The sequence below is a fragment of the Littorina saxatilis genome, linkage group LG16 (genome assembly GCF_037325665.1).
Source record: "Littorina saxatilis isolate snail1 linkage group LG16, US_GU_Lsax_2.0, whole genome shotgun sequence".
In the NCBI taxonomy this organism is placed as follows: domain Eukaryota; kingdom Metazoa; phylum Mollusca; class Gastropoda; order Littorinimorpha; family Littorinidae; genus Littorina; species Littorina saxatilis.
Window position 1 is genome coordinate 28,380,584 of NC_090260.1, and position 12,721 is coordinate 28,393,304.

At 45.0% G+C, this 12,721-nt stretch overlaps 1 protein-coding gene across 1 annotated transcript in view; it reads right to left on the reverse strand.

The window, feature by feature from the left end:
• Positions 1–12,721, reverse strand: part of LOC138950747 (uncharacterized) — a gene marked incomplete in the record, with an annotated part of 169,686 nt that overhangs the window by 22,337 nt on the left and 134,628 nt on the right. Inside the window, 10 exon segments of the mRNA XM_070322472.1 lie at positions 163–426; positions 1,938–2,213; positions 3,371–3,600; positions 4,899–5,057; positions 6,189–6,310; positions 6,719–6,882; positions 8,343–8,523; positions 9,354–9,520; positions 11,156–11,303; positions 12,066–12,214. Coding sequence (XP_070178573.1) covers positions 163–426; positions 1,938–2,213; positions 3,371–3,600; positions 4,899–5,057; positions 6,189–6,310; positions 6,719–6,882; positions 8,343–8,523; positions 9,354–9,520; positions 11,156–11,303; positions 12,066–12,214 — 1,860 coding nt within the window.

Below are 12,721 nucleotides of genomic sequence, written 5' to 3' on the forward strand. Positions count from 1 at the left end.
CACACACACACACACACACACACACACACACACACACACACACACACACACACACACACACACACACACACACACACACCCCACCACACACGGACAGATAGAAACAAAGCTACGCGAGGTTAACAACAACAGTCAAGCTCATCATCAACATACACCCTTTACCTGCAGGCTTCTTTCGGAAGCAGGCTCCCCCTTCTTCGTAGTAGTCTTCACCGCACTCACAGACCCCTCCAGTAGGGGTGGAGCATTCCGCGTTCTCCACGCACTGGCCTGTAAAGGAGCAGGGTTCTCCAGCGGGTAGCACGGGCTTGCAGTCAAAGCCGTCCCGATACAGCCCCGACAGACACTCGCACCGACCTCCGTAAGGCGTGGAGCACTGTGTGTTCTCTCCGCATTGGCCTCGCTTGAAGCATGTGTCTCCTGGACCTGTGGTTTAAACAAAATTGTTTTTACAAAATAATGATAATAATTTTGTTTGTTTGTTTATTTGTTGCTTAACGTCCAGCCGACTACGCAGAGCCATATCAGGACGAGGAAGGGGGGGATGAAGGGGGCCACTTGTCAAGCGATTCCTGTTTACAAATGCACTAACCCATTACTTGTGTCCCAGCAGGCTTTAGTAAAACTAAATTAATACCTACTGGAAGATTACCAGTTTCCAGTATGTTAAAATAGGCTTAACCTATCTACTGCTGGACTTACATCAGAACACTAACAGATTATACTATACATGAATCGCGAGACAAGCGGCAAGAGAAGAGATTTTTGGAAAAAATACAGGTGAATGAGCAAGAAGGCAGAAAAAAGAAAAGAATTCATGAAGAAAAAGAGAGCATGACAGGAAAGAGGAACCAAAAATCTACCTAACAGCAAACTAGAAAGCTCCTGCGGTTCCAAAAACAGGAGGGGCCTTTAATTTCATAACCGCAGTGCCCCACTGCGGGATCTGATAATAATAACAATGAGGTCATTTCTATGGCGCAAATCTTGAAACAGTTTTAAGCGCCTTCCATAAACATACATAAATACATTGTTCTGAACACAATTCCAAATCAAATAATAATACACATCGAATGAGCATCATGAAGTAGTAGGTCTAATGGACAATCAATTGCGACACAAATGAAAGCAAAGAACCTTCATCTTACGTGGCCCAAACAAATATAAAACTACACGAATGTACATGATGGTGGATGAACACGACGACAGTAATATAACAATGATAAGGTTATTTATATGGTGCAAATCCTACCATAGTTCTAAGCGCCTTACAAAAAAACAACGAATCAGAAAACAAATACAAAGTCATGTACAAGATGAACTCTTGAAAAATAAAATACATGTGCTGCCAGGATTTTTGTTGTTGTTGACTTTGCGCTTTTTCAGTTATGTAAAGGAATTGATCCTATTGCAATGGTAGTTCAGTTTGATCTGCTTAATTTCGTGATTTATATGCCTTTTTTCCGATTTAATGTTTCTGGTATTGGAATTGTATGTAAAGCGCTTGAAGCTGCTATTTCGGGAATTGCGCTAAAAAAAAGAGATTGATTAACATAATGCGATATAAGTCCCTCGAAAGCGGCGTACGGTTGCCTGAATGGCGGGGTAAAAACGGCCACACACGTAAAAACCCACTCGTGCAAAAACATGAGTGAACGTGGGAGTTTCAGCCCATGAACGAAGAAGAAGAAGAAGAAGATGCGATAGAACTAAGAAGTATAGTACTGCACCTTTGAGAAGCTCGCACTCCTCTTCCCCGTTGGAGAATGCAGGACCGCACGTGCATTATTTCGTGATTTATATGACTTTTTCTTTCTTTTTCTTTTTAAAGATTGAATGTTACTGGTATTGGGAATGTAAAGCGCTTGAAGCTGCTTTCGGGAATTGCGCTTAAAAAAATGAGCTATTAATTATGCGATACAAGTACAGGACTGTACCTTTGAGAAGCTCGCACTCCTCTTCCCCGTTGAAGAAACCCGGGCCGCACGAGCACCTCTTGATGGCGGGGTTGGTGCTGTCCTCTTGACACACAGCGTTGTCCACGCACCGGTCCTGGTCGCTGCAGCGCTTCCCTGGTGGGATGACGGGGTAGCACTTGTCGCCGTCGTCGTAGAAGCCGGCCATGCACTCGCAGAGGCCTCCCACTGGCGAGGAGCATTCGGCGTCCACCACGCACTGCCCTAGCTTGCTGCACGACTCTCCGGGTAGGTCGCCTAGGAGGGTAAAAAAGGAAGAATGATATAATGAGATATATGACTGCTGGTAAATATACAATACACGGAATATCATATGAGTTGTGAGGAGCATTCAATATTCACCACGCACTGCCCTAGCTTGCTGCACGACTCGCCGGGTAGGTCGCCTAGGGGGGTAAAGAAGGAAAGTGTGATATAATGATATATATGACTGCTGGTAAATATATACACTACACGGAAAGTATCATATAATGAGTTATAATTCTCTTCCCGCTGGAGAGGAGCATTAATGTCAATCAAGCACTGTCCTAGCTTGCTGCTCAACTCACCGGGTAGGTCGCCTGTAAGAGGAGAAAATTAACGGCGATGTGATAACAATGAGCTGTATGACTTCTTGGGCATAATTATTATAATGGTAACGCTACTATTCGGCTATACTTCATTCTAATCGGATTCCGAAATCACTCGTACCGCGTTTTCGTAAAGTGTTTTCGTCACTCAACAACATGTTTTCTGTCAGCAAAACAGTGACGTATTTTCAATTGTCTTAAGATTCGTTCAAAGAAAGGATGAAATAAGGATGGAGTATCACTTTTTTGTGGCAGAGTTATTTTTTTCTCACTTATTTTTACGTAGTTTTGGCTAGAGGTACGCAGGCCTTTGGCAGCTACCGTCCGAAATGGTTTAAGGTCCGAACACAAAACTCACTTCCAGCACAGCGGCCCTTGACCAAGTTGTACCCAGGCTTGCAGAAGCATGACCAAACTCGTTGTATATGACTGCTGCTTATTATACATTACAAAGAAAGTTTTGTATTACAGTAATCATTCTACTGGGTGACACCCCCCCCCCCAAAAAAAAAACACCAAAAAAAACCCCAAAAAAACACACACACAACTACCCCCACAACAACAAAAAAAGAAAACACACACAAACCAACAACAACAACAACAACAACAACAACAACAACAACAACAACAACAACAACAACAACAACAACAACCAACAAACTCACTTCCAGTACAGCGGCCCTTCACTGGGAGTAGGTTGTATCCAGGCTTGCAGAAGCACGACAAAGTTCGTTATAGATGACTGCTGCTTATCATACAATACATAAAAAATTATCATATCTTTGAGTAATATTGCTGCAGGGTGAAAAAAAAATAACAACTCACTTCCAGCACAGCGGCCCTTGACCAGGTTGTATCCAGGTTTGCAGAAGCACGTGCCGGTAGAGGTGGAGGCACACAGAGCGTTCTCTACGCACTGTCCGTCGTCACACTCCTCTCCCGTCAGCTTGCGTGGATGACAGCCACCCTTCACTGCGAAGAATCCCTTAGAGCACCGACACTCTCCCAGGTAACGGCTGCTGCACTCTGCGTTCTCTACACACTCTGTGGAGTCTCTGAAATATGTATAGACGTGTGGAATTAGTTAACGTGTGGCATTTCAACCCCTCCCCTTCAAGTTGAAGACAGACCCCCTTGACGGTGAAGAATCCCTTAGAGCACCGACACTCTCCCAGGTAACGGCTGCTGCACTCTGCGTTCTCTACACACTCTGTGGAGCCTCTGAAATGAGTATAGAAGTGTGGAATTAGTTAACGTGTAGCATATTGACCCTGCCCCCACTAGCTTGCGTTGAAGACAACCCTCCTTGACGGCGTAGAAACCCTTGATAACACCGACACTGCTGCATTCTGCGTTCTCTACACACTCTGTGGAGTCTCTGCAATGAGTAGGAATGTATGGAATCGTATCGTTGGTTTGGCGACACTGAGGTAGCATATATATAAAGGTAGCCAGCGCAGAGTATCATGTTTCTAATTTCGCTACCGAGTTTCGGATATGCACACAAATGGTAAGTCTGATAATAATAGTGTACACGTATCCAAATGAATCGTCGGAAGCCGCTAATTGGCGAGTAACATCCCCCTGTCTTGCACCCCCTCAGCGCTTCTTGGCTCATCTCCTCCTTCTACTTATTTACGCTCCCCTTGTTTGAATTCTTCCTTATATTTGTCATCTCGGTTCTCATACTCCTTTCCTTCTCCTTCTTCACTTATAATAAAACAATTGACACAAACATACGAACTAAAATAAAGAAATGCCCTCAAACAACAATCTTGCCCTCTAACCCTAAGTTACAAATAATCTTAAGCAGGCAGGCATGCTATCTCTCTCTCTCTCTCTCGCTCTTTCTCTCTCTCCCTCTCTCTCTCTCTTACACACACACACCAATGGCTCGTTAATAAATGTCATTGCAATCTGCTGAATAGGATAGGTTCCAGCAATATACTCTGTCTCATCATGTAAGACCAGGGACATCGCGGCTTGGTGTCGTCAAAACACCCAAAACTGCCGAAACTGTGTGCCCTCATTACGGCAGATATGCCAACTCATTTTGTTCGGCAGAATAAAGGTGACAAGGGCTGATTTAAACTTTGACATAATTTCGGACACTTTGAAGGAAATAAATCCTAGTAACATCAGTACCCGAAGACAGACCTCCAATATAACCAAAGGCAAACGGACAGACAACCCTTGAGTACGTTATACTTACTTGCACCAGTGTTGAAGCCAAACTCTGGGGTCCTGCCGACGAACTGCGCAAGACTGCGGACTTCCTGGCAGCCACTGGTCTGAGGATTTAGCACGGCCATCAACATCGAACGCAGAAGAAGAAGAAGAAGAAGATACTTACTTGCATGATTGTCCTTCGTCCTTCCTAGGCTTGCACTGCCCCTGCTCCTGGAAGAAGCCAGCCACACAGAGACACAGACCGCCGTTACGTGACGTGCACTCCGCCTTGTCCACACACTGCCCGAACTCGCTGCACGGCTCTCCAGCCTTCTTGCGCTTCCTGGAAACAACCCACAGCATTGTACATTAGCATCCTCAATTAAAATCAACGAGACAGCTTCTTCTTCTTCTTCTGCGTTCGTGGGCTGAAACTCCCACGTACACTCGTGTTTTTGCACGAGTGGAATTTTACGTGTATGACCGTTTTTACCCCGCCATTTAGGCAGCCATACGCCGCTTTCGGAGGAAGCATGCTGGGTATTTTCGTGTTTCTATAACCCACCGAACTCTGACATGGATTACAGGATCTTTTACGTGCGTATTTGGTCTTGTGCTTGCGTGTACACACGAAGGGGGATAAGCCACTAGCAGGTCTGTACATAAGTTGACCTGGGAGATCGGAAAAATCTCCACACTTAACCCACCAGGCGGCCGCGGCCGGGATTCGAACTCACGACCTTCCGATTAAGAGGCTGACGTCCTACCACCCCGCCACAACGCCCCAACGAGACAGCAACCTGTTGCCCTTGCCAATCGCACTCAAAGTCCAAAAGTGCCTCCGGTTTGAAAGTACGCTGTGTTCAGCTAGGAAGACACATAGATCACATGTTGATGGTTCTCAATGACTCTGCACGGAGAATTGGGTATTTCTACAGATCAAGATGATTCTTTTCTTTGGTAATACATATAGAACCAATAAGTGACTGGTGACTACAGTTCATTAATTAAGCTGTCTTCACTTAAATCGGCTGATACTGTCTTAGAAATGTGAATGTTGAAAAATAACTAATCCAGGTGCAATTTTGGTTTTAAACGCCTCTAAGCAATTAAAGTCACAATCAAATGCATTTATTTGTATATATATGCTGAAACTCAGGATTATGAATGTTTTTCAATTTGACATTAACCAGTTTTTGTCGAACATGGATGAGTACTATAAGACTCACCGATTACTCAGGTGAGTAAAAAAACTCAACAATAGACTTCATTCCCAAATATAAGCCACACTTTTTAAAATTGGAAACACACTCCCTGAATGAAAGAAACAGATACATAAATTCACCAAACATGTCATTTGAAAGCCATTTGTTCGGATTGGTTGAACTCAAAAACAAATTACAACCAATCCGACAAAGTGGCTGGGTCCCACCCAGTAGGGAACTTTCTCCTGCACACCACTCCAGGCACTTACTTGCAGTCCCCGTCCTGAGGGTAGAAGCCCTGTGCACACTTGCACGTGCCACCCGAGCGAGGCGTGCACTCTGCATCAGGCACACACTGACCTACTCCTCTACATCGCGACTCAGCTCCCACCTGTAACAGAGAGAATGTATTGAACTGCAGTTATGACAAATAATTCTTATTTAAATGTAAAACTGTTAAATATAAACCGATTAAATATCCTGACAGAATGTCTTCATTCATGTCTTTTGCAATTTCTCTTTATGCCGAGATTGCCGCTAGGACGAGTAACCAACGTTGACAGGTGGAGAAAAAACACAAACTTCGGGCAAAGAGACAAACGGACACACAGACAGAGGCGGACACACAGACACATTCAACTGTCAAATATAAACCGATTAAATATCCTGACAGAATGTCTTCATTCATGTCTTTTGCAATTTCTCTTTATGCCGAGATTGCTGCTAGGACGAGTAACCAACGTTGACATGACCATGCAGACAAATCAATATATCAAAAGTATTACCACCGCAAACTGACCTTCTTTCTGCAAGTTCTGCCGTCTTGGTAGAATCCGTCTTTGCACGCGCAGACACCACGTGGTGATCCCGAGCATGCTGCGTCATCAATACATATGTCATCTTCCGTGCATGACTCGCCTGCTTCGATCTGAGGTACGCAGTCCTTTTGCTGGGCGAAGAAACCTGCAACGACCAAATTAGTGCTAATGACTGATGAGACGCTTTGAGGACATATAACTCAAAGTGTTAATGACAGATTACAATCCAGGAGCAGCTGTGAAAATGTCCATTAGCAAGCTTTAAAATGTCGTAACAATCCCAAAGGCACATGAGACCGTCCAAGAAATCATTGTCAAAGAGATTCCAAGACACCGACTGCAATTCATCACAGTGAATCAACAACCTTTCAGCAGTTAGATTATCCACTTGTGCCTACATTTCATGAAGGAAGCTGATCATTTAATAACTCATCGTTGTGAATCACCTACCTGTTACATTTTCCACTTGTGCCTGCCTTTCTGCATTTTTAAAACTCATCACGGTGAATCACCTACCTTTCCTGAAAACTCAGCACGGTGAATCACCTACCTTTCCTGAAAAGTCAGCACGGTGAATCACCTACCTTTCCTGAAAAGTCACCACGGTGAATCACCTACCTTTCCTGAAAACTCATCACGGTGAATCACCTACCTTTCCTGAAAAGTCACCACGGTGAATCACCTACCTTTCCTGAAAACTCACCACGGTGAATCACCTACCTTTCCTGAAAAGTCATCACGGTGAATCACCTACCTTTCCTGAAAACTCATCACGGTGAATCACCTACCTTTCCTGAAAACTCACCACGGTGAATCACCTACCTTTCCTGAAAAGTCACCACGGTGAATCACCTACCTTTCCTGAAAACTCAGCACGGTGAATCACCTACCTTTCATGAAAACTCAGCACGGTGAATCACCTACCTTTCCTGAAAACTCAGCACGGTGAATCACCTACCTTTCCTGAAAACTCACCACGGTGAATCACCTACCTTTCATGAAAACTCAGCACGGTGAATCACCTACCTTTCATGAAAACTCAGCACGGTGAATCACCTACCTTTCATGAAAACTCAGCACGGTGAATCACCTACCTTTCCTGAAAACTCAGCACGGTGAATCACCTACCTTTCATGAAAACTCATCACGGTGAATCACCTACCTTTCCTGAAAACTCAGCACGGTGAATCACCTACCTTTCCTGAAAACTCAGCACGGTGAATCACCTACCTTTCCTGAAAACTCAGCACGGTGAATCACCTACCTTTCCTGAAAACTCAGCACGGTGAATCACCTACCTTTCCTGAAAACTCAGCACGGTGAATCACCTACCTTTCCTGAAAACTCATCACAGTGAATCACCTACCTTTCCTGAAAACTCATCACGGTGAATCACCTACCTTTCATGAAAACTCAGCACGGTGAATCACCTACCTTTCCTGAAGGTGGGGAGAGGGTTCATTTGAAAAGTCACCACGGTGAATCACCTACCTTTCCTGAAGGTGGGGAGAGGGTTCATTTGAAAAGTCACCACGGTGAATCACCTACCTTTCCTGAAGGTGGGGAGAGGGTTCATTTGAAAAATCACCACGGTGAACCACCTACCTTTCTTGCATTCGCAGATGCCTCCAAAGGGGGTGGAGCATTTGGCGTTGACGTCACACTGCCCTTCTCTCGTGCAAGTCTCGTCCGCCCCGCGAGCCTTCTTGCACGTGCTGCCTTGCGCGTAGTAACCCAGGGAACACTGGCACACGCCGTAACGAGAACACTCCGCGTTCTCCACACACTGGTAAAATGAACAATAGTCATAAACATGTGTTGAAAAGTGAAAGGAATCCAAAAACAAACTGCCAACGCTCCGAAACCCAGAAAAAAAGAAAAGAAATTGGGTCGATGTACTTGTGAATTTCTTGTTTCGTCAAAAAATTAAACATTCCATTAACTAACTGTTGTTGTTGTTGTAAAGTGCAAGGACGCTGCAGGGCCAGCTGGGAATATTTACTTACACTGAAAAACAGTCAGAATGCAAATTAAAAGAAAGACAGACAGACAGACACATACACACTCCAAACCTGTGAATACGCACTGCAAAGGTACGTGATAGACCTAAGTACAATGTAGCTATATGTTCCAAGGGGAAGTTCCTTTACATGACGATTTTAGTTGACCATATTAGCAACAAAGCGTAAAAAAATAGCTGTCCGCCTTAGATAGAATTTCACATACAAATAATATAACAATAACTCAAAAGCTTTACAAACAAGACTTTTACAGATGAGTGTGTTGGGTGCATGTGCTTGGCTGGAGTGAATGTTTCACATGACAATATAGCAATAACTCAAAAGCTTTACAAACAAGAGTTTTACAGATGCATGTGTTGGCCCTGGGTGCATGTGCTTGGCTGGAGTGAATGTTTCACATGACAATATAACAATAACTCAAAAGCTTTACAAACAAGACTTTTACAGATGAGTGTGTTGGGTGCATGTGCTTGGCTGGAGTGAATGTTTTTTTTACCCGCAATGTCAAGGCAAATTCCAAACATTGGGCAATTAAACATTCTGCATTCTGTATTCTGAAAACATCGAAGAGCAAGAGATCCGACATGACCCATACCTGGAAGGAAGCGGAGCATCCTTTACCGGGCTGGTTGACGGGCACACAGCGACCAGCGTCGTTGTAGAAGCCGGCGTTACACTCGCACAGCCCGCCTGTGGGGGACGAACACTCTGCGTTGTCCACACACTGCCCTACTCCTGTGCACGGCTCGGTGGGTGGGATCACTGCAAGGGTAACAAGACGTTACTGGAAGGGAAACAAGACGTTACTGCAAGGGAAACAAGACGTCGCTGCAAGGGAGACAAGACGTTACTAGAAGGGAAACAAGACGTCACTGCATGGGAAACAAGGCGTTATTGGAAGGGAAACAAGACGTCCCTGCAAGGAAAACCAGACATTACTGCAAGGGAATCAAGACATCACTGCAAGAGAAACAGAACGTTAATGCAAGGGAAACAAGACGTTACTAGAAGGGAAACAAGACGTTACTGGAAGACAAACAAGACGTTACTGGAAGGGAAACAAGACGTCACTGGAAGGGTTACAAGGCGTTACTGGAAGGGAAACAAGACGTCACTGGAAGGGTTACAAGGCGTTACTGTAAGGGTTACAAGGCGTCACTGGAAGGGTTACAAGGCGTTACTGGAAGGGTTACAAGACGTTACTGGAAGACAAACAAGACGTTACTGGAAGGGAAACAAGACGTTACTGCAAGGGAAACAAGACGTCGCTGCAAGGGAGACAAGACGTTACTAGAAGGGAAACAAGACGTTACTAGAAGGGAAACAAGACGTTACTGGAAGACAAACAAGACGTTACTGGAAGGGAAACAAGACGTCACTGCAAGGATAACAAGACGTCACTGCAATGGAAACAAGACGTCACTGCATGGGAAACAAGGCGTTATTGGAAGGGAAACAAGACGTTACTAGAAGGGAAACAAAACGTCACTGCAAGGGAAACAAGAAGAAGGGAAACAAGACGTCACTGCAAGGATAACAAGACGTCACTGCAATGGAAACAAGACGTCACTGCATGGGAAACAAGGCGTTATTGGAAGGGAAACAAGACGTCCCTGCAAGGAAAACCAGACATTACTGCAAGGGAATCAAGACATCACTGCAAGAGAAACAGAATTTGGTACAGGTATGGTGATCGCTTTGTGGAAAAGTGATCCTTCACATCTGTTGTCGCTACGAGTAAGGAAGGGAAGAAGTCGCCTGTTCTCTGGTGAGCAAAAAGTACAAGAGCAACAATTTATGTTTCTTCCAGTCTGAGGTTGATTTTGTCTCCAACGTGATCGTTTGACCCCAAGTTTAAGTTACAAGGTTAGGAGAGGATTAAAGGCTGTAACAGCTAAGTTACAGATAATCTAAAACAGCAGCTGCTTCAGGCCAGAAACATGAACAGTAATGTGTAGGACTGTATTATTATTAAGCTGGTAATACGTCCATAATGTCAAGTATTGTAACCTGCATGTTATGTTAAGCTCCGGCCTTACTTGTAGGCGAACGGTATGTTACATGTCCGTCTGTCTGTTATGTCCTAATGTTGTATACTTGCCATTTACATATATTCATTATTAAATGTTGAAGGATGAATGATGATACATTGTAGACGGATGCATGTTATTGATTAAAAGCCCCTTAATGATGTGCTTGGCAAAAAAAACAAAACAAAAAAAAAAGTAATGTGTAGGACCTGATCAGCGCAGTTCTTCTTCTTCTTCTGCGTTCGTGGGCTGAAACTCCCACATACACTCGTGTTTTTTGCACAAGTGGAATTTTACGTGTATGACCTTTTTTTACCCCGCCATTTAGGCAGCCATACGTTACTTTCGGAATTCGTGTGTTACCCACCTTTTTCGCACTTCCTTTTGCGTTCGTAGAACTCGGGGAGACACTGACACTTGCCCGTGGTCATGGAGCACCCCGTGTGATCCATACACTGCCCGGAGTCTCGGCACCCCTCCCCCGGGTCTTTCCGCAGCACGCAGTCACCGCCCACCTGTTGGACACACAGTCACACCTGTCTACAGTCACACCTGTCTATCACTTCCACTACAGGTATATTATCTACAAGTAAAATCATTCGCTTGTGCGATCACCCAATGGACCAAGCAATAGACCAAGCAATGGACCACCCAATGGACCAAGCAATGGACCACGCAATGGACCACCCAATGGACCAAGCAATGGACCACGCAATGGACCAAGCAATGGACCACGCAATGGACCACCCAATGGACCAAGCAATGGACCACCCAATGGACCAAGCAATGGACCACCCAATGGACCAAACAATGGACCACCCAATGGACCAAGCAATGGACCACCCAATGGACCAAGCAATGGACCACGCAATGGACCACGCAATGGACCAAGCAATGGCAATAAGTTGTATACAATAGTCAACGTTGATTGAGATACACTTTTCACTTCGCTTTCTTTTAGCTGCTCTGACTTACTGTTGTGGAAAATAGACCAACGTGCACACACACACGAACACACACACACACACACGAACACACACACAAACACCACACACACGAACACACACACACACGAACACACACACACGAACACACACACACGAACACACACACCCACACACACACACAAACACACACGAACAAACACACACGAACACACACACACACACACACACACACGAACAAACACACACACACAAACATTAACACACGTCACCCCCACCCCGCCCCAACCCTCCCACCACCCCCCACCCCGCCCCCCATAAAACAAACCGTACCTTGTAGAATTCCTCCCTGCACCCGCACACACCTCCCCCGACCATGGCGGAACACTCGGCGTTCTTGGCACACACGTCTTTGGTGGAACAGGGCAGACCCACCGGGATCTCCGCTTTGCACGTGCCCTCGGATGAAGAAGCGTAAAAACCTTGAGAAAAAATATTGTTACATTAAATGGAGTGGAAGAATTCTGAATCGATGGATCAATCGCAATGCATATATCTCTCTCTCTCTCAGGTACTCTTTGTGGTGAACCACTCTTTGTTATCAATACATCTTTAGTCACAATTCTTCTTCTTCTTCTGCGTTCGTGGGCTGAAACTCCCACGTACACTCGTGTTTTTTTGCACGAGTGGAATTTAACGTGTATGACCGTTTTTTTACCCCGCCATTTAGGCAGCCATACGCCGTTTTCGGAGGAAGCATGCTGGGTATTTTCGTGTTTCTATAACCCACCGAACTCTGACATGGATTACAGGATCTTTTTCGTGCGCACTTGGTCTTGTGCTTGCGTGTACACACGGGGGTGTTCGGACACCGAGGAGAGTCTGCATACAAAGTTGACTCTGATAAATAAATCTCTCGCCGAACGTGGGGACGAACTCACGCTGACAGCGGCCAACTGGATACAAATCACAATTCAATTTTGAAAGAA